Consider the following 23,579-nt stretch of genomic DNA (forward strand, 5'->3'; position numbering starts at 1 on the left):
TGTCATCAAATTACATAGGTTAAAAACAAAGAAAGTGATGTTATGTTTTGATATCACGGTCACATCCAAATCTCGACTGAACTGTGTTTACACCGGCAATAAAATGGCGCAAGTTTTGTGTCCGAAAGTAAAAATCGCTAGTTTAAACAGGCGAAAGAGCTCTTGCGGGCGCTGCCGCAACCACTGTCAGACAGATGGTTACAAGAACTGGAGAACAGTGTCAGCTATTAAAATTTCAATTATAAACATTGCCGAGACATCACTGCCGTGTGTGAACAGACTTCATGTTGACTCCCGGAAACAACCAGCGATACAATTATAGCAAGTACTTGTGATAGTTCTCGTGAATAAAATTGCTTATCTTGTTCACATTATGTTGCAGTAGTTGTGCAAATCCTCTTGCAACTTTACTTGCCAGTGTAAACGCAACGTAATGTTGTCTTCGTCATCAGAGTGGCATTGTTGAATGACGGCTGGAAATCCCGTCAGTTCTCCAGTCAACTATTTACAGTAACGACTTCTATGCACACCTTACGATGTTTCGGACGATTCAAACTGTTCAAACCAAATAGTCCAACGTGTATGAGGATTTTTAAGTCATGTTGTTTCGTAGTCTTTGACTATAATCTAACGATACTGATGCATTCTTCATGTATTGGTCGTTACTAGTGGGATATATTCGGAGCCACGATACTTTCGTGAGATTTAACCAGGACTACCACAAACGATAAGCACTTATTAAAGCATTATGCATGAATTTCGAACTCCAGGAAACATGTGTGGATATGTGTGAATTTTTTATAATGTCCCTGGAAATTTTACTAGCAATGGATCATTTCCAATACTCGATACTTCGGCTCTTTTCTCCCGATTCCGACACCAACAGAAGTGCTTAACGATGCTTGAAAGATCACGATTTCACAACATTACTGATATGGAGAAGCTAAATCTCCAATCCAAAAATAAGTCTTGCTAAAACATTTTTGTTCTTTCCATCTGAAAAATATAGATAGATAACCAAAGTAACAAACTACTGTAATATATTTTTTATAATTAGTATTTTTTATATTTATTTTGGCGCATCGTCGAGAGTCTGCATTGCTCTGAACCAGCCTCTCCACTCTCAAAGCAGGCAGGGGGTGGCACACCCTTGTTTAGCCCAACAAGAACCTCTGATACTTATGGAATGAACCTCACCAACTTCAACAATCATCTCCCGCAGTAGACTAGACCTATCGAACTACCCTTCCACCCCAGAATCTTGACAGTTGCGGTTTGTGATGTGCCGCTCCTGGACATCCATAAGGTTGCCCAGATTTAAGTGACACATCGGTTTTTTGCTGTGTCCAATGGTAGGTTCAACTGAAAGGTATAAACCAGCCAGAAGTGATTCCTGATGGGTGAAATTTAATACTTCTTATAAAGCTTAATTTGTGTAAATTTCATTATTTATACATTATATATATATAAAATTATCGTTTAATAAATTACTTCATAAAAATGGTTAAATATGTTTTTAATTAAAAAAAATTATTTAGCTTGTAATGTGTTTTCTATTTGAGATTCAGAAAGTACAAAAATAATATATTTTAAAGTAATTATGGCTATTAATATTATTACATTCCAAAGCCATATTATAATTGTATGTTTATTAAACTTGTTGAACCCTTCAATGAAAGTAATTTTACGGAACTGTCTAGTACCGACTGCAGGAGTTATTCTTTGTACTGACTTATGAGTCAGCCATTTATTGTTATGACATAGCTATGTTCTTTTTATTTCAGACATTATGTAGATGTATTTATTATTTTAGATGAAAGTAGAATGTATTTATTCTTTAGTAGAAATATTTTAGTTTTAAATGATGACTGTTTGTTGGTTGCAGGAGAGGTATCGGAATGACGTGAATCTAGCGATTCAACTGCTTCAATGCAAGCCCTCTAACTTTGTCTCACAGAAGTATGATTCGGTTAGTAATAATATTCTTTTCATTTATTACGATTATTGTATAATTACTTGGATGGAATGTTTCTAGAGAATAGTGTCGTAAACCTGTGTAAACACAAGTAGTTTTGGAAGGTAACCTAGACTATAGACAGTATGATGTGTGGTGTTTGTATTTATAGACAAATACCTTCTCTTATTAGTTTCAAATGATATTTAGTAATTCACTTCAGTAACAGCTGTACTGTAGGTGTTTCTTTCACTGGAGTGAATACTTTACACATATCTTTTTAAATTAATTTTAAGGGGAGTATATTTCTAAAAGGTGCAAAGGAGAGGTAGTCCTCTTTTTAGCTATTCATCTTATTTGTGTAGCAAACAAATTTTGTTAAAGGTTAAAATTTAGAACAAAAATATTTTGGAGAATTCATACAATACAAATTTAGATTCTTGATTGCCAAATAACGAAAAACGTTACTGCAAATGTAACACAGTTACCAAGAAAGATATAACATAAATTGTATCTGAATATAAAACCATTAAATTTTATCACCTTAAAATCTTGCAAAGTCCTAGTAAAATAATCCTTTGTTACACAAGAGAGGATTTTAATCCCTTTCTGGATCAGTTACTAATCTGAAAAATGTTGACAGGACAGTTGTGAATCTGTTCTAAAATTAATATCCTACTGTATTTATTAGAGTTATGTGGTTAATTATTAATTTTCTAATTTGTTCCTATTTGGGTTGATATTTTTTAAAACCAATCAGGACGTATTTTACAACTCATCCATGAGCATATTGTACTTTCTTGAATAAAAATGATATGATTCTTAAAAAGTGAACAGTCCTTATTAAAAACACAGGGCTCCTTATAATCAGTATAAGGTATATAGACAAGAGCCAACCTAAATATCCTGTATGAAGGAAGTATCGTAGAAGACCTTATAGGATTATAAGCAATGATAGGTATCTTCAGGTTTTTGTCCTAAGTGAGTAAAGTGGATAGTACCTATGAATATAATATGGGCAGTATAATAAGCGGCCACCATCACAATTGAATCATTGATATTCATGTGTTTTGAATCCTGATATTCATGACTATTTAAAAGTACTGTACAAAATGTCAAACCAAATTACTTAACCCTCTAACTGGCAAACGCCCGATATCGGGCGTTTAGTCGCATCCTAGATGGCAGCGCCCGATATCGGGCGTTTTAATACGTCTTTTATTTCTCAATATTTCGTACTTAAAACACGATCTAAGAGTATCGGTATTGATACCAATCGAAAGAGGAAGGTTCAATTTATGTAAATAATACACTAATAAATAATTTTATCATTTCGTTACTCATCCATACGTTTTTATAACCTCTGAACTGTTTGTTTACATTCTCCCGCGTACCGCGCTAGTTGCGCACACAGCGATGAGTCAACTGGTTCATTCGGCTATTGTTATTTCGTCAGCTGCATGGTGTTCTGTCTGGTTTTATTGTTTGTTTGAGTTTGTTGTAATGATGGTTGTGTATATAATACAATAATAGTAAATTTTGTGTGTGTGTTTACGTAATGGATCGTAATTTCCGTGATCGTTCAAGTGACATTCGAGAACTAGTTGTACATTGATTCCAATCGAAAGAGGAAGGTTTAATTTATGTAAATAATACACTAATAAATAGTTTTATCGTTTCGTTACACGTTCATACGTTTTATAATCTCTGAAATGTGTTTACATTCTCCCGCGTACTTCGCTAGTTGCGCACGCAGCGATGAGTCAACTGGTTCATTCGGCTATTGTTATTTCGTCAGCTGCATGGTGTTCTGTCTGGTTTATTGTTTGTTTGAGTTTGTTGTAATGATGGTTGTGTATATGTAACGGACGAGACGGGACTTGGGAATTAGATAATCAGAAAACTGTTGGCCGCAAAAATCTGATTTTAATTTAACCTTTCACATTAATAATTATTACAATACTATTCACATTCCCTAAACTGTAATTTTAAAATATATTAATCACTCATCAGCGAAACAGTAGGTTACGAATTTAAGATTTTAGAGGGAAGGGCAAACACGGAGCGACGCGTTACGTGCGAGTACCGGCGATCAACTCACCCCACGCACGTACTTTTTCGCTACAAATTTTTGTTAAAATGGCGGACTAGACTCCGTACGGTGCTGCTCCCAAACGATTTACTTGGGCGTAACAGAGTCTAGAAACGACACAACTTGGCCAGACACAGGCTGGAGTCAGCAGAATCAGCAAATTCCTCAGCCAGCTGCAGCTAAAGCTGCCACGGGTATCGGGCTACTTCCGCTTAACAACTCAGTTGAGATCAACTAGAATATTCCGAGCAACTATTACTTGGACTTATATCTTACTAAATAAATATATAATAATCACTGTTCCTTATTTCCTTTTAATAATTTAGGTGACGGTAGATATTTTGTAAGTAATAGTACTTACATTTTACTGTTAGGAACAATGAAGAATCGTTGGTTGGTAATACTACAATATAAATACTGTAGTACTTCACTGGTCAATAATAATATTGACCTCACAGTGTCAAATGGTCAGGGGCTTTCTTAATGGGCCGTCACACACCCCTCACCCTTAGACCATGCTGTCCTCAGCATGAGGTAACATAAAACGGTAAGTCCAATGTTCTACAGGTGTCCCTTGTTTTTTTGTTTTTTTTTTTTTTTTTTTTTAATTGATTCAGGAATTTGTTTCAGCTAATCTCAACTGGTATTTAGATATTGAAATAGAAAAAAAGAAAAAAAATGTTGGATGTCCTTATCTGGACTCTCTTTCGAAGTTAAATTTGTACTAACATATCTTGCTAAAAATCGATGGAAACTTGCAAACATACGTCGCTCGGGTGTGCCTCTCCCTTCACAGAAAGTCAATAAAACAAAAGCTTCATTAATTCAAAAATAAACTTCAAAATTCAAGGTTGACTAACATACTCAGCAATAACAAATTTCGTTTCAGGAAACGAAATAAAATTTAACATAAATAATTAAAGTAACATGGTTGTTGAATAGTGACATCTATAATTAATACGCTCACAACAAGAAAGACACTCTAACACTAGGCAACCAAAACATGTTTTAAACAACAACCCTTAGTGACACAACAACTATTTGCGGGATTATGGAGAAGGAGGAGATTGTTAATTTTAGTTTCCTACCCCTTTTTTTTCTTTTTTTTTCCACCACAGTGGATTGTTAAGGTCCAATTATTACAAAAAAAGGTATTTAAGTGTGTCGATTAGGAAATTTTAACCGCTACTTGCCCAGTATAGGTGAAGCCGCATGGGCTTTCACTCGGGGGCCGCCGTAGGTCAGTCACCCCTTTAAAATTGAAACAGTTGTTAAGTCACAAGGTCTTACTACTAAAACGAGAATACATTTTAAGTTAAAAAATACCAATATACAAATTGACATATACACTGCCATTAATAGCCAAAACGAGGCAAACTAAAATCCTTACAACAGAACCTAAAGTCGTTGGCATTGCCATACACCTAGTAGTGCCAAACAGTGTTCACTTGATATTTTCTTAATCTAGCATTTTGAAAACTAAATTTAGAGGCATGCATACGATTAACATAGCAACACATTAAAACAGCAAGTACTATTTAGTTCACTTGAACAGCAAAAATTCACGAATTACAACCTATAGTTTCCTTAAAACAATCATCTATATACTATTGGCGTTTGAGTATTATTCGTGAGCTAGTTTAAAATAATATTAAAAGTGCTTGCGTAACATTTTTGGTAGGGCTGGCAACGGTACAGCAGTTGTCTTGCTGATGGGGCCCGGGAGATCCCACAGCAAGGCATTTACCACAGTCTTAATTGCTGTGTGCTCATCATGTATTAATTAATTTAATAATTTATTTATTTTCTTTAGGCATCCACAGTCCAGTATTGGGAAGCGATGGGAATGGGTATAAGGGGAAGGGGGTGCCGGCTTTACCTTTCTGTGGACACCAGATATCACTCATTGGATATTGATCATAATATTAATTTATGAAAAATTCTCCCTTACCAGCCTCCAACGAAACCCTACGACTACTCGTTACACATTAATAATACAACGTTAAATTTTTTACAATGTTACAAATTTATACTATGACGAAACATGGCAAAATCTTGTTACTTACTAACTAAACCCCTGTAAAATGGTCCCAATATTAGAAAAATTCGATTTTCCTGTTCAAGGCCTATGATAAGTGCACCATGGGTCGACCCTTGTAAGTTCACACGGAGACACATCAATCTCGAAACACTGTCGAAAGTTCCTCATTCAGGTTGAGCTCAACACAATATTAGAATTCACTTACGTTCGTAGGATCCTCATACGTCTGACACATACGTAACGGCTAGTACACACCAAGCTTGGATTTCGGTTATGCGATAATACCAGATCCTCCTGGCACGCACTCTCGTTCTGGTTGGTTACTCTCTCTAACGGTCTGCTCATCTGGGACAATCGACTTCCCAAGGTCTCTGAGTTCCGCATCGGTCCGGGTAGCTTCGGGGTGCCGTCGGCTACCTCTCAGGCTGGCACGGAGCAGATTGGCAACTCGTACTCGATATCTCAAACAGATAAAAACAACAATTAATAACACAGTAATCGTAGATCCACTCAATATGACCTGCTTAACTATACGATGCTTAAAACGATTGACTCTGAGGTGCTGGAAAGTACTCTCTAAAGAATACTCCTTTACGCTTAGAGTGCCAAGTTGGTCATCCAATGCTTGGAGGACCTTCAAAGTATCATTCACGTCCTGATTCAACAGTTCGGTTTCTTCTTTACTATATATCCCATCTATTTCAGGAAAAGTTATCTTTCCAAAATCGCTCGAGTGCCAGGAGCTGCCGAAGAATCGGGCAGGCATCCTGTACCCGTCTGCAATCAGGTCACATCGATCCCGATTCGGAATTTCACCCACCCCTTTCAGAATGGTTGTACTAACGTTTAGACCAGCATCCCGTCTAAAGCAATTCAATACTACTTTGGCTTCACCCGAGGTAGTATAGATCCATCGGGTTGGAGTTCTAATTAGGACTGGGGATTTCAGGCCGGATATCAACTTTCTAGTGCACAACGTAAATTTTCTCTTTCAGCAAAAGTTCAATTGGACAATTTGGTCGTTGGTGTACATTAAATAATACTTCCGACAGAGGACACACTGTTTAAAGGGCCGAAACTACACTCACTTCGGTAATGGTCAGATGAATAAACGGTATAGGTTTGTCTGTCCTTGCTAACTATTAATTTTTGGTCGTCTACTTCCCACTTCACCCATCTTTTCAGAGAAGGGTCAAAAACAGGATAAGTTATTACATTGAAAACTTCATACACTTGGTTATCATTTTTCAATGGGAGCTTAATGAGTACTCTAAGCTGTGTTTCCGTAGCATACGATTTGATTATTGCAAATTTATAGAAGCTATGGAGGTTTTCTAACTTAACGTCTAAGAATAATTTTGCAGGTGGTGGTATAACCTGTTTTACAGATTTCAGGACCTCTAGGAACTGATGAGGGGGTAATAGGTTGCTAGTCATCCTATTTGCAGCCAAGTCCTCTACAGCTTGGTGAAGTTGATTCATTCTTTGTACAGCAAGGTTAATGGCATCTTTAATTTCTGACAAGGCACAACTTAATTTTAAGTATTGGAAAAGAGTATTAAACAAACTTGAGAAAACGGGATTCTGTTCTGGAGTTTTGAGCCATGTTGTCATGCATCACTTGGTGATACGCTTTCAAGATGTAAATCATTTTATTTATTACCCTCGAATGGTTTAAAATTTCTGAGTGCATGTTATCTAAGACAGTTAATTGATCTGTCGTGTCGTGATACATTTCGTCATTCCTTATATTGGCCTCATCTATCTTACTATTCATAACTTCCAAATCGCTATCGATTACAGTTCCAAACAAGAATTTTAGTACATGACCACCGGCATCAAACAGACCGCGCTTCTTTTGGGTACGCGGCAGCAGAGTGACCAAGTCACTCGTTTTGCCAACGTAGTCGGTCACCATCTTTTGTAGTCCATAATATTCGTATCTGAAACTGGTTTCAAGGTCATGCACTATGGTATGTAAGCTGTTGTTTTGCGAGAGAAGATTTTGGAAAAACTCATCATACTGACCTCTTACCTTTACCAAGATTATACTTAGATTTCTGTTTTCCTCTTCCACTCCTGTCAGGTTGTACTGGAGCACCACAGTCCAGTAGCTGTCTGTAAGTAAAACGTCCCCTTCTTTCTCGAATATGACACCCTGGTGGAAGCAGAGGACACCTTCCAGGATCAACAAAACGCCTAAAAGGCCTACAACAGAACATCTATGATTTCATGTGACACGATCAAATTCGATATCCACCTTTTCCCAGGCTATGTAGCGAGCACTACTCCCCAACTATTCCAAAGCTCTTCAAAAGTCTAACAAAGTCACCCCATCTCGCGGGTTCTTTCTTACTCCGTTTTGGGCGTCCGATACTTGCAGGCCCGGCTACTGCTACCGGGGCTTGGGTTTCATCGTCACCCTTTACATCTCCGTTTAAGTTCTGCAGACCACTATCATCTACCTCTTCATCACTGGAACTATTCTCGTTTTGCTTTTCTTTCTGCGCGGTCGAAGGACGCGGACGTTCCTTATAAGGTTTGATACGGTTCACGTGCACGACGACCTCTCGCTTTCGTATTCGAAGAACAACATTTAGAGGTGATACCACTCTAACTATGGGATATGGTCCTTTCCATAGTTTTGATAATTTCTTTACACGATGCCGTCCTATACTGGGTACATGCAATAATACAAACTGCCCTTCGCGGAATTCGGTTGATTTAGCTTTCTTATCATACTGACTTTCATTACGGCCTCGGGCTCTGGCTTTAAGCACTGCAGTTTCCTTGTAAGCTTCCTGTAGTTTCTCCCGGAGTGCTTCGATATGATTGTCATATATATCTGTCTCATCCGTAATCTTCAGATCCGCTTCCATAGGAACCTCCATTTTCCGACCAAAGATTAACTCATACGGAGAATACCCAGTACTCTCATGAGATTGGGAGTTATAGGCCATGGTGACATAAGGCAAGTATTCATCCCAATTGGTCTGGTTCCGGTTAACAAAATGACTCAACATTCTCATCACAGTGGAATGGACCCGCTCCAGTCTGCCATTACTCTGAGGATGAAAACCAGTAGTTTGGATTTTTCGAACGTGCAGAAATTTGCATAAGTCTTTAATTAAGCCGGATGTAAAGTTAGCTCCTTGATCGGTAACTAAGGCCTTTGGCACGCCAAACTTGGTTATCACCCTCTGCACTAGTGCTCGAGCAACACTTTCGGTGGTCTGATCTGGCAGTGGAACAAACTCACAGTATCTGGAAAAGTGATCCATAACACTGAGAATATAAACGTTGCGGGATTCGCTAATGGGCAGAGGACCAACTATATCTGCCGCTATCACTTCGAAGGGCTCCTGGGGTTCGTTGAAGACGTCACCCAGGGGCGCTTTCGCTTTACCGTAATTCGTTCGTTGGTTACAGCTACGACATGTCCTGACGTAATTCATAACGTCTCTTTCCATACCTCTCCACCAGAACTTCTGTTTCACCCGGTCTAGTGTTTTTGCCACTGCGGCGTGTCCAGCTGTGGGCAAATCATGATTGATCCTAATTATCTCCTGGACTAAGGAAGTTGGTACTACAATTTTCTTTTCACCCGAGCTCAAACGGTACAGGACCTTCTCCGGGCTCATCCGGAAGTTCTTGGCTTGTCTCAGACCCTGAACTACGGGATCTTCGCGTTGACGTGTTCTAATTAACTCAAGGTCAACGACAGGGAGCACTTCCTGTTTAACCGCTCGCACTGCGCGACTTAGCCCATCCGCGTTAGTGTGTTTTTTTCCGGCTTTATGTTCTACCGTGAAATCAAACTCAGCTAGTCGCAACGACCATCTCATCAGCCTACTGCTAGGGTCCTTCAGCGACATCATCCACTTCAGAGCGGAGTGATCGGTGATTACTTTGAAAGGACGCCCCAACAAGTAGCATCTGAAATATTTTGTACTCCAGACTAGACTAAGTAATTCGCGCTCGGTTGTCGAGTAGTTCTTCTCGGCTGGGAATAATGTTCTAGAACAGTACGCTACGGGGTGTTCCCGGCCATCTATCTCCTGTGAGAGGACTGCTCCTAAGGCAACAGTACTCGCGTCTGTCGCTAATATGAACGGCTTGGTAAAGTCAGGGTATATCAACACAGGGGCAGATATTAGTTTTGTCTTTAAGAGATCAAAAGCCTCCTGACATTCTGGTGTCCACACAAATTCGCTATCCTGTTTGGTCAACTCGAATAGTGGACGTCCAATGGTGGCAAAACCGTCAATGAAACGCCGATAATAGCCAGCCAAACCTAGGAAAGAGCGCACGTCCTTCACCGTAGTGGGCACAGGGAAGTCCCTTACAGCCGATACCTTTCCAGGATCGGGTTCAACACCTTTCTTAGTGATTACATGACCAAGATAGCTGACTTCATTGACCACAAAATTACATTTACTAAGTTGTACTGTCAGGTTCACATTTTGTAATTTCGATAGCACTTCACGAAGGGCTTCCAGGTGTGAAGGCAAGTCCCTGGAAAACAAAATTATGTCATCCAAGTAGACAAGGCATTTCTCACCTTTCAAGCCCATTAACACTGAGTCCATTAGTCTTTGGAAAGTGGCCGGAGCCGTGTTTAGTCCAAATGGCATACGCTGATACTCATAATGTCCGCCGGGGACATTGAATGCTGTTTTTGGTCGGCTATCTTCGTCAACTCGAATCTGGTGATACCCAGACCGGAGATCTAACGTCGTGAACATCTGGCACCCGCCAAGTGAGTCAAGTGTTTCTGTGATGTTCGGGAGGGGGTACACGTCAGGGGTGGTCACCGCATTAAGTCCTCTGTAGTCGACACAAAACCTTAATTTAGGGGTACCGTCGGGAGATTTCTTAGGCACAAGTACTACAGGCGATGCCCACTCGCTCTGACTAGGAACAATGATACCTTTGTTTAGTTGATCTTTAACTAATTCGTCAAGTGTGGCCTTCTGATGGTATGGTACGCGATACGCTTTTTTGTAAATAGGGGCTGCATTCCCGGTTCGTATGACATGTGTCACTGCCGAAGTACAACCCAGAGGTTGGTCTTCACTGTGAGCAAGAACATTTTTGAATCCCATGAGAGTGGACTTCACAAGGTCTCGCTCGTGACTTGGCAGATGCCTAAGCTTCTCGTCCAAGCACGCCTCTAAGTCGGACTCGTCAGAACGACTCACCATGCCTACTCTTGCCTGTGGCCTTTTGTAGCTATGAAGTGCTATGTCGCGCACAACAGTGGCCAATTTCACTTTACCCTGTTGGTTCAGATGCAACCCGTGCTTTGTGTACATGTTATGGCTCAATTTTCCTTTGAGGTCTAGAAATTCAATCCTACCCTGTTGAATTTTATCTCTATTTTTAGCTAAATTTTGAATGATGGATTTAAGAATTCCGTTGGCATCTCCAAGTTCGGATTTGAGGTCTTGATCATAGCGGTCAAATATCGACAGAACAGTTACTCTCGCTTTCCACTTCACCGGAAAATTTTCAAATGCTTGTTTCAGGGTTAACGGGTAAGGCGCACACTTGTCAACATCGTTTGTTCCCCCTATCAAGATCACCGTGTCGTTCTCGGTCAATGTATCAATAGTACTACCAAATTTCGAGGTTACTTGTTTTAGTTTTCCATTGGGCATGAAAAAGACTTCTACATCAAAATTTCTAGGTAGTCTTTCGGATAGTATTTCCTGGAGTCCACGACCATGACTGTCTGCTAAAACTAGTAGTTTTTGTCGCACAGGATTTCCTCCCTCCACTGGGTTGAAATCTCTGTCGAGCGTTCCTAACTTCAAGTTCTTGGGTAGAGTTAACTCCTCAGCACTTGCGTTTACGGTCTTGACCCAACAGCGGTTTCCTTTTACCTTTGTCAGGGTTCGAGCAAGATAAACACCGTGCATGATAAAGTCAGGGGGTTCAATCACAACGTCCTTTCCTTCTAAGTCGTCGGAACCGGTGGCACATCGGTTAGTCTTCACTTGGATAATCTTTTCACACCGGGGCGGAATTTTCACATCGCTACAGCAGTACACATAACGTTGCTGTTTTGGAGGTGCACAGCTAGCTGAGGGACGGTTAGGATCCGGCACGGCCTCCCCTTTCTTTATCCGATTTAACCAAATGTCTCCACCATACAACCGAAGTAGACCATGTTCAACATTTATTTCTCCGTTTCCTTTGCCCAAAATATCGCAACCAAGTACGGCTAGGTATCCCTTAGGGAGGTTCCCAACCACAAAATTTCCTACCACTTCAACGCCCGGTTTCATTTTTAAAGTCAACTCTTGTCGCCCGTAAGTTTTCAATGTCCTACCAGAAATACCTTTCAAAATTACGTCTGGTTTGGTGAGCTCAGCGGATGAGGCTCCTCTTTTTACGAGGGAAACCTGCGCTCCAGTGTCAATTAGGACCTTTCCCTCTGCATCTTCTATCTTACCGATGGCTACAAGTTCATCTACCACATCTCGAATCTCGGGGACGGTCCTGACCTGCTTCTCAGTAGTGCAGTTCTTACGAGTCGTACACATATTTAGGTTCACCTTAGTAGGTAGCTGCGAAACAGCTTCCTTTAATTCGGGGCTTCGTGTCGGTGGATCCACTTACCCCGCTCCCGTTTCCCGAATGAGGTCTTTTAGAGTCTAGTCGAACTCTACAATCTTTCTGTATGTGGCCTGCCTTGTTGCAACGCCAGCACGTTATTCGACTAGAGCGGTCCTCTCTTTTATTCCTGCAGTCCCGAGAGATGTGGCCTTTCATATGACAATTAAAACATGTAATATCTGAGGTATTGGCTGCCTGGAACACCTTGCGTTCAGGCGTGGGACGGGCATTGCCCCGAGTCGGCCCGCGAGGAGGAGGAGGATATGCTAAGTCTGGCTCGAGTACACCCACGTTAGATGTTTACCGCACGCGTGGTGACGGACCTCAAGCGTCCCGCTTCTGCCTTTCTACCCATCACTCTCAGTTGTTCAAGAGAGGTAACATCAAAAAGAGCAAGCCGGTCTTGCAGCTGGGGATGTAAGTTATGCAATATTTGCCTAAGCTTTACTTCTTCCACTACGGGTGTTGACAGGCGACTGTACAACCCCTCCATCGCAGCGATAAATAAGTCAATGGGTTCCGTTTCGGCTTGAACTCGATTGAATATCTCTTGCTGTAGGTATATGTCATGGTCAGGATGTTGGAAGACCAGTTCCATATCCCTACACAGCTGTTCCCAGTTCTTGAGACGGCCTATCGTGGATCGATACCACGTTAGGGCAGGTCCCGTGAACAAATCCACTGCCGAATCAAACAGTTCGGTTGTGGTGACCCCTCGAGCTCTGCGCAGTTCTTCTGCTCTCTGCAGAAACGCCCCTACGCTCTGTGATTGGCCGTCAAATTGTAAGCCCCATTTATACACAGGCACTCCTCTACTATGTGCGGATGACGTTAAGTTAAAATTTTGTTGCGGTGTGATCGCGATGGTTGAATCTATTTGTCGAGCAAGTGCACCGACAGTGATGTGGCTTGTTGCCTCTGGAGGCGAGTGCACATCCGCATTTTTGGGCCGCGGGGTCTGCTCGGCTGTTGAATTTTCAGCTTCGGCGTTTGCCGCGTCTTTCTTGGCTTCGGCCGCGTCACACAGTTCTTTGGTCTTATCCATTAACACCTCATGACGTTTTGCGATACTTTTGTCACCCAATGCGCCTATTGGTATACGTCCCGCCCTTAAATAGTTATGCCACATCCTGGCTTGAAGACGCTGACCTTCAGTGTCTGTATAGTCCCCCTCATATTCATTCGCGGAGGCAGCCAATGACTTATATTTATCTTCACAGGCCTCCAGTTCCTCATCTACATTTAAGGAAGCTAAGACAGCCTGATCAATAGGCGTACCTGCCTTAACACACTTCGTCAGCCGTTTTCTTAAATCCTCAGCCGTACCGGAAGTAGGCTGTCCTCGGATTTTCAATTCATATTGATTCTCTTCCTTTTTCAAGAGATACGCGTTCATAGTGTATGCCAATACTAAATTCCAAAGGGGAAATGAAAATTCCATACACTAACTCAACTCTTCAAATAATTTCAAAAATTGTCACGTTCAATTAATCAATTAATTTTTTTTTTTAATTACTCGTCATTAAATCATACCCTCACGCAATATCTCTTCAAATGTCTAACTAATCATCACAGTTATACGCCTAAGTCCACGTAGCGTTTAATATTTTTAATTTAAAAGTCGATAAATTTAGTTCCTGATTTATGAATAAACTTTTTAGTCAATAACAAGTTTTAATATTGAATTAGTCACTAAGCTATTCCTCACACCGCCATAGGCACCCTACCGTAATCAGTAAAGTCCAAAAATTTCGACTAAGTCCTTAGCTCAAAATATCGAATTAAATCCCGAAATTATCATAGAATAGCTAGTTATCACTTATTGAATCGGTAACCGTTCAATTCTAATTTTGCTTTGATTCTACTACTTGTGTTGTAAGTTCATACTATCAATCAATAATAATAATAAATAATCAATAATTAGTTAATTTTTATAGTATGTCAAATGCGCTGGCGTCTTTTGACCTGACATGGAAAATTAGCCACAATGCGACTCTATATTTTTCAGAGTCGATGTCTCAAGTTATTATTATTCTATTTATTTTAATTTGACATTAAATTCAATCAATCAATTATAATTAATTATCAGCCATTTTCAATGACGCCCAGACGGCTTCCAACGCACTTTAACACACTAGGTATGGTTATTCTAATATTAGTTTATACTAATACTAGGTTAGTTTAAAAGCTTCTATTGTATGTTAAACAGGTTAAGTTATAATTAGAATACTGTTAACTAAGAATAAGTAGCAGTTAACGTGGACTGTTAGGCTTCACTGCCTTTATGATAGCCTGAACTGATGCCTAGATCAATGCATCACTATTAAATTTAAATACGTCTTCCAAATATGCTTTAATTTAAATCGATAATATATTACCAGATTATTTTCAAATTTCAACTAATTGATTAATATCTGTGCCCTTCCTCTAAAAATATACAAAATAAATTTTGAATAGAAGAACTATTAATTAATCTGCTAGCTGATTATTATTGCTAGCTTAGGTTAAGCGTAATAGATTATTTTTACTTACTGGAATCGCTGATGATCCGCAGTCCCATCTCCACAGGGTTTCTCAGCTCCGTAGGACTCGCAGAAACGTGGAAACAATTCAATCACGGACTTTTGAACCGCACCTTCACACCTGACACCACTTGTAACGGACGGGACGGGACTTGGGAATTAGATAATCAGAAAACTGTTGGCCGCAAAAATCTGATTTTAATTTAACCTTTCACATTAATAATTATTACAATACTATTCACATTCCCTAAACTGTAATTTTAAAATATATTAATCACTCATCAGCGAAACAGTAGGTTACGAATTTAAGATTTTAGAGGGAAGGGCAAACACGGAGCGACGCGTTACGTGCGAGTACCGGCGATCAACTCACCCCACGCACGTACTTTTTCGCTACAAATTTTTGTTAAAATGGCGGACTAGACTCCGTACGGTGCTGCTCCCAAACGATTTACTTGGGCGTAACAGAGTCTAGAAAACGACACAACTTGGCCAGACACAGGCTGGAGTCAGCAGAATCAGCAAATTCCTCAGCCAGCTGCAGCTAAAGCTGCCACGGGTATCGGGCTACTTCCGCTTAACAACTCAGTTGAGATCAACTAGAATATTCCGAGCAACTATTACTTGGACTTATATCTTACTAAATAAATATATAATAATCACTGTTCCTTATTTCCTTTTAATAATTTAGGTGACGGTAGATATTTTGTAAGTAATAGTACTTACATTTTACTGTTAGGAACAATGAAGAATCGTTGGTTGGTAATACTACAATATAAATACTGTAGTACTTCACTGGTCAATAATAATATTGACCTCACAGTGTCAAATGGTCAGGGGCTTTCTTAATGGGCCGTCACATATATAATACAATAATAGTAAATCTTTTGTTCGTGTTTACATAATGGATCGTAATTTCCGTGATCGTTCAAGTGACATTCGAGAACTAGTTGAACATGAAATAAGCAACGATGAGGATTCCGATTTAGACATTCAAACAGAACATAATTAAAAAATATATAATAAAAAAGAAAAAAAAGAAAATTAATATAAACTAATAGTTACAAGATTGTACAAATCCAAGTGGGCTTTGAAGTTCTTACTTTTGTTGGTAGAAGCACTTTCGAATGTCAGTGTATGATTTTTGTATCATTTACCACATGTAAAAATAAATACCTTATAAACTATGTGTTGTTTTATTTTTACTCAGAATTAAATGCTCTTCCTTTTCTATATTTTGGATTTTGCATATCACTAACAACAACAATTTTACAAATCAAAAACTTTGAACTAACTTTTCTTTTTTCTACAAAAAAATTTTTTTTCATGAAGAGTTATAGTAAGGGTATTTTTTGTTTTAATTATATTATATGAAAAAAGTTCCTTGAACAATGCTGAATAAAGAAATATATAATATGACATAGGTACTTTACAGTAAACATGTAATAATAAAATAAATATGAGGCAATGTATGAAGTACAAAAACACTCTGCCACTGAGAGAAATATGACCACCAGTTCCAGGGTTAATAGGTATTTTAAATTGCAATATAGTACTGCTGGTTATAAATCTTAAAAATGAATATATTAACAATAAATTATTAAAAAAAAACAATCTATGCTCTCATTATCTATAAAATGTTACAAACAAAACAATGTAAAATTGATATGCTCCCAGGTATCTTTTCCGAGTTTCTACGATGGCAGGACAATCTAACCAAATGTGCTCTGCTGACTCCTCCTCCTCTTCACAGAGTCTACACTCGTTACTCTGGCTAAGGCGTACCTTCATAAGGTGCTTCCTTAGAGGGCCATGTCCTGTCAACATTCCTAATATCAGTCTTATATCCTCCTTATTCTGGTCTAAGAGAGCTGTCCACCCTTTAACGTTAGGAGAGATAAACAATTTGGATAGTCTTAATCCTGAGGCTCTACTCCAATTATTGTGTCTTATCCTCTTTTCCCAATCTTTGACCAGAGCTTTAATGGCTTATCCCACAACCTGGCTCAGGCCCCACCATTGTGGATTCCGCTCCCTTTTTGGCAAGGATGTATGCTTTTTCATTTCCATTAATGCCTTCATGACCCGGTACCCAACCAAGTGTTACTCTGTTATTCATTGCCAGCTCTGCTAGAGCATTCTTACATTCCCAGACCGCTTTCGAATCAAACGAACAGGTATTAAGTGCCTTCAGTGCAGCCTGACTATCAGAAAGTATTAGGTATTTTAATCCTTTTGTCCTCATTTGTATTAGTCTTCTGGAACATAAGTCTATTGCCATGACCTCCACCTGAAAAACCGTGGCATGTCTTCCTAAGGGCACAGCCATGTCGACTCCAGGTCTGTGTATTCCGTATCCTGCCCTAAAGTCAAGGCGTGAAACCATCTGTGTAAAACTTCAGGACTCCTTTTGTAGGGTAGGCCTCCTTTTTCATCCATTTCTCCCTACTTCCGATAGAGACCATATATGGTTTGTCAAAGGAGTATTTCTTAACCACTGCGTCTGACACTTTGGTTAGCGTTTCAGCCTCAGGATATTTTTGCAATATCTTCATGTGGCCTTCTAAGGAGGTAGCATTTATTACCTTTGTTCCTAGAAGCTTCATTGCACTTAGAGCGGCTGTTCTCACCACCTCCTGCCCCAGAGGATTGTATCCCAGGACCGCTTCAATTGCTAGTGTTGGACAGGAGCTCATCGCTCCCGTGATGCTTAAGCAAGCTAGCCTTTGAAGACTCTGTAGCCTTTTAGCAGCTGTTGTTTGTTCTACTTTCGGCCACCACACTAAGGCAGCATATGTGAGCAGCATATCATTTTGGGTTTAAGTCCCCATTTAAATCCAAAAAGTCTCTTACAGGCCCCAAGGGCCATTGTTGCTTTGGATATCCTGTTTTCAATATGGGAGTTCAGAGTGAGCTTTTCATCCAGCATTAAACCCAGGTATTTTACTTTTGTTTGGTTGATGCTGATTCCCTCCAGAACAGATTGTGTTAGCTGGAACTTTCTTTTCCTGGTAAAGGTAATTATATATGTTTTTAGATGGGTTTGATCCGTAGACCTTCCCCATGACACCACTTGCTTATGAGGATTAGTTCTTTTTGTATTAGGCGTTCCAGCATGCCTTTGTTTTTTCCTTTGATCATAAGCACTAGGTCGTCCGCATAACATAGTAGCCTAGTTCCCCTCTTCCTTGCTTTGCTTAGATAAAATTAACTTACTTGTTACTATTTTAAAAGATAAACATGTCTGATTCCTTGTGATACAAAGAGCACACTACATCGATATTGTACTTGCTACTGTTAGTCAAATATCAAACACATGATTTTATTTTTAATTAATTTGGAGCAATATCGAACTGAATTACATTTTATGCTCTTAAAATTGTGTTATAGTGAAGCTATAATTTGTATGTAAATTAAATGTTTTTGTTTTATATTTTTTTAAATAAATAAATTTTATTTAAAACTATGTTTGAGCAGCATAGTACTTACGATTACTTTAGCAAATTTGAAATGGTATTCCTGCAGGTACTGTTGCTGTCGAAACTACATTAATTAATTAAAAAGTCATAGTTTGGTTTCAACTAATATAGTACAAAAGTCTATATCAGTCTATATCAATCAAAATTAATGAACGCGTAATTGATGATCAGTTGCAGGTTGCCAACGAGTTTAATAATTATTTTTCTTCTGTGGCGTCAACTGATTCGTCAATTTCAGAACCTCGATATCATGAAATTGGTGTTAGGGAACCGGTTGCATCCATGGCTCTGGCCCCTGTGTGTGTGGAGGAGTTAGCTCGTGTCGTACAGGGGTTACATTCAAAGAAAATCGTGGTATTGTGTGACGCTAACGGGATGTCAGTTTGGTTACTCAAACGTTGCTTTAGGTACATTTTGAGGCCACTCACAAAATTGATAAATTTTTTCATTTGAATCTGCAACTTTTCCATGTCTACTGAAAACAGCTAAAGTTATACCGATTTTTAAAAAAAGACGATCCTTGCAAAACCAGCAATTATCGTCCAATTTCAATTCTTCCAGTATTCAGCAAAATTTTTGAAAAGGTTTTCTGTGAAAGACTTGAAAGCTTTCTAGAAAGCAATGAAATTCTAAATCCTGAACAATTTGGCTTCAGGAAAAAAAAGATCAACAATTGACGCTGTAAACAGTCTTTTGAACAATGTTGTTGATGGCTTGGAAAGGCGAGAACAAGTGCTCAGCATATTTCTTGACCTATCCAAAGCATTTGACTGTGTGCATCATGAAACACTGTTGCACCAGTTACAAAAATGTGGCGTTCGGGGTCTGCCAAACGCGTGCCTTGCTTCTTATCTTAAGAATCGAGATCAATGCGTGCAGATTTCGAATGTCATCTCTAGTAAAATTAAAATAGCCCACAGTGTCCCTCAGGGTTCTATTCTTGGGCCTATTCTTTTTTTAGTTTACGTCTGTAGACTTAACTCAGTGATCCAGCATGGTGACCTGATTCAGTATGCCGACGACACGACTCTTTGCTTCAAAGGAAAAACTACACAAGATTTGGAAATCACGTCATTTGTGGAACTGACTTCATGCATTCAGTATTTTACTGACAGGAATTTGAAAACAAACCAATCAAAATCAAATGTCATCAATTTCTGCCTAAGACCAAGGGAATTTGCAAGGCAACCTGCTGTATTTGTGGACGATGTCCTTTTAGAGGAAAACTGGATCCACAAAATTCCTGGGGATGTACATTGATCAAGGTCTGACCTGGGACGACCACGTTAACAATATATGTGCTAGAATTACTTCTGGCATATTTGCCTTGCGAAGCCTAGCTAAATACTGTTCCCCTGAAGTCTTAATGACGGCATATTTCGGTCTCATATATCCGCACTTTGCGTATGGCTTGAGACTGTGGGGGGGCTGTGCCAAACACAAGATGGAACGCGTTTTCAGGCTTCAAAAAAAGGCAATTAGAATTATTGCAAAGTTGAATTACAGAGAGTCGTGTAGGGACTCTTTTAGGGAGCTGGGTTTGCTGACATTGCCCTGTCTCTATATGTTTCATGTGATCCTGTACTGTCAATCGAAGTGCACTTTAGTCCGGGGCAGGGACTTTCATCAGTATGAGACTAGAGCCAGGGACAACTTTAGAGTCCATAGTCATAGACTGGCGGTATCTCAGCATTTACCGCATCAGGTTGGCGTCGGCTTAATCAACAAGCTCCCTGAAAAGTGTAAAAAATGCAAACTAATCAAATCCAATTCAAAACTCGTCTCAAATGCCTGTTGGTGTCAAAAGCATTTTATTCGCTAGAGGAGTTTATGATGAGTCGCTGGGATATCTAAAAATATCTTAAATTACCAAAATTTAAAATCTGGATCCAAAGATAGTGTGAATTAGTGTGAATGAGTGAAATGTAAGTCTGACTGTGTGTGAGTGTGTAGAGTATTTGCTGTTTGAATATATGACGACTGCTATACAATGTTATATATTGTCTAAAAGCAATAAAGAAATGATTTTGATTTGATTTGAGTACATGATTTCCATTATATCTGTAATACCAAATTTAGAATGTTCAAAAAACTTTTCTCAAGTGCATTTTTTTGCAATGTCGTATTTGTTTGTCACCTATATTTCTAGTTTTCATCTCCTCACTACAAACTTGGGGGCACTTCAGATTTAAAAGAGCAAGATCTTGTAACCATTTAAAACATTGGTCAATATTCAAAATACATTTTGACACAATAATTAATTGCACCACCAGTTCATCAACATTCTTCTTGCAGTAATCACTAGGCTACTCAGTACGTAAAATGAAATTAAAAACAGCTGGGCAATGATTAATTATGAATATATATAAGTCAAATGTTGTATTCAATAGTTTCGATATTTCTAATTGATAATCATGATTTGATTGTGGTGGTGGGTGCATATTATACTGTAGCCTATATTTACCTATTGTGGAGACAGAGTGTAAACTTGTATTTTCTCTGTCACAGATTATTAAAATTCCAATATATTTGCATCAAAGATTTCTTTACGTTTGCATCATTCTCCACGATTGGCTGTTTCCAGCTTCCTCACGACATGCAGCAGAAGGTAAGGAGCTACGTAAGTAGCAAGCGTCGGATACCTGACGGTAACGGAAACATTTCAGAGCAAGACTGAGATGAAGACCATCAAAGTGCCCATCCCCACCTTTCCTCCTACTGCCATGGTCTACTCTGTGAACAAGAGTCCGTCAGGCTTGGGTAAGCTTACATACAATCATTGGTGCATAGTTAACACACCATTTGTATTACTATTTGCATGATTTAGTACTATTAGAATACAATATTAATATATACACCAATAGTTTGTGTGCAAAGTTTTAAATTTCTAACTGGAATTACTAGATTGCTCTAGGCCTATATTGTGTTCATTGTCTATTACTTGGTCCAGGAATATTGTCTGTTTCCTGATCAGAAGGGTCTAGTTCATATAAATCTGGAATACATTTCATTTCCAGAGGAGGAGTCTTCCAATGCAGGATAATCTTGAGGAGAATCCAGAGCTTCAATTTCACTTTGACCTAATAAACCACTTAACTCCCTGTATGTCACTGAATAACAGATTATCGCTCATTTTAGTAAAATGTTCATTTTCTCCTACCAAATAGTCTGTTCCAATGTAGAACTTAATATGGTATGTATATTTTGTTGTACTGTCACAGTGCTCTAAGTATTTTTATGCCATAATATTGTTTTGTGCTTTTTTAGCATGTACTGTACAAAATGGTTATACATTTTGCATGCCAATGAGGGTTTTGTCCAAACATATTTTGAGATGGAACTAAATAACTTTTGAATAAAGAGCTCATATGATTGATTTTTATTCTTTTATAATCACTTTCTATATTTATTTCTGAACATTTTGAAGTACAATAAGCATAACTTTAATTAGTACTGTACAGTGTAAAATATTTTTTTATGTACTTACATGTTTGAAAAAACTGCCCTATCATTTACAGGTAATATATTCATCAACAGGAGAGTCACGTATCATGAAATTATATGAGACAACATTCCTTTCCATTCAATTTTTTTACCTGATTTACGTCTCAACTTGTATTTATTTTAGCATATTTTCAGTGAAAAACAAACTTTTATCAAAGTATTTTAAAACAGACTATATTTCAAGGATTAAATTATTATTATTGTTTATAACACAAATCAAGCGGTCTTATTTAATAGTAAAGGTAAAAATGCAAAGCTGGTGTTTTCTTTATTTACACAGATCCTATCAACTTCTATGCATACCAACCACTGTTAAGGTGGGCTCTCTTGTGCACAAACTTGTGCAGTGAACTCGTCAGTGACTGATGTTGTAGCGGGAAAGATGCGCAATTGACAACTGCGCACACCGTGTCTTGATGTCCATGGTGTAAGATCAGAGGTGGAAAAAAAAAACGGTTTCTTGTATATAATATTTAAGATAATGTGAAGAGAATGCACTAATGAAAAAAATATTTGGAGCTGCTTGTATACTATAAAAAGTGTTTTATTTAAACACTAACAAGGTAACGTATCAATAATTGAAGTATCAGTTAATTTGGAAGGAATTGTTAACTGGCGGCGTGGAAACGCTGTACAAAACTCATCCATCAAGAGTCCAGATAACCTTAGGGCCAAAAATCTGTTTCCTCTGTTGTCTGCAACTTGTAATTTTCCCCAAAAAGGGCTGATTTCTCCACTGTTTGCTGACTGAGGTATATGTCCAATTCTATGCAACCAGCTGATTTACTTACAGTTTAGAGACTGTTACACATCTAGTTTGTTTAGGTTAGGTTACCCAAAGCCTGCTGCTATTGTCAATCCGTTGATATTGTGATAATGTGGCTGACAATGTAAGAAGAAAACTGTATTGTAGATATATGTTGAGTTGAAAAGGAATTTTTTATTACCAACTAAATCGCTCTTTGAAACTAAAACGAGATTTCATTATTGATATTGACAGAGTCCACTTTTGACCCTCATCACTTTGTTCTTTTATCTGTTGACTTCAAAACAGAGTCCACTTTTGACCCTCATCACTTGCTCTTTTATCTGTTGACTTCAAGGGTGATACATGAGGCATAGGGACAAGGGTAATGATAATTCAGTGTAAAAGTCACAAAACGTAAAAATTATTTAAACTCTGAGCATTTTCTTTCGTAATACTGACAAGGAGTATAAATAAAAGTGAATTGAAAAATTACTAACTGAGCATTTTCTTTCGTAATACTGACAAGGAGTATAAATAAAAGTGAATTGAAAAAATTACTAACATCTTAGTGAAACACATTAGAGTATCACCCAAAGTGTTACAATTGTACATCAAGTT

General features: G+C 38.7%; 1 protein-coding gene across 1 annotated transcript in view; it reads left to right on the top strand.

The window, feature by feature from the left end:
- The window catches only part of LOC124372023 (tight junction-associated protein 1-like), a 40,230-nt gene that overhangs the window by 16,549 nt on the left and 102 nt on the right, over positions 1-23,579 (top strand). The window contains 3 exon segments of the mRNA XM_046830397.1: positions 1,886-1,969; positions 21,294-21,371; positions 21,373-21,469. Of these exon segments, the coding sequence (XP_046686353.1) occupies positions 1,886-1,969; positions 21,294-21,371; positions 21,373-21,469 (259 nt within the window).

Source organism: Homalodisca vitripennis, unplaced genomic scaffold (genome assembly GCF_021130785.1).
Source record: "Homalodisca vitripennis isolate AUS2020 unplaced genomic scaffold, UT_GWSS_2.1 ScUCBcl_2406;HRSCAF=7139, whole genome shotgun sequence".
Lineage (NCBI taxonomy): Eukaryota > Metazoa > Arthropoda > Insecta > Hemiptera > Cicadellidae > Homalodisca > Homalodisca vitripennis.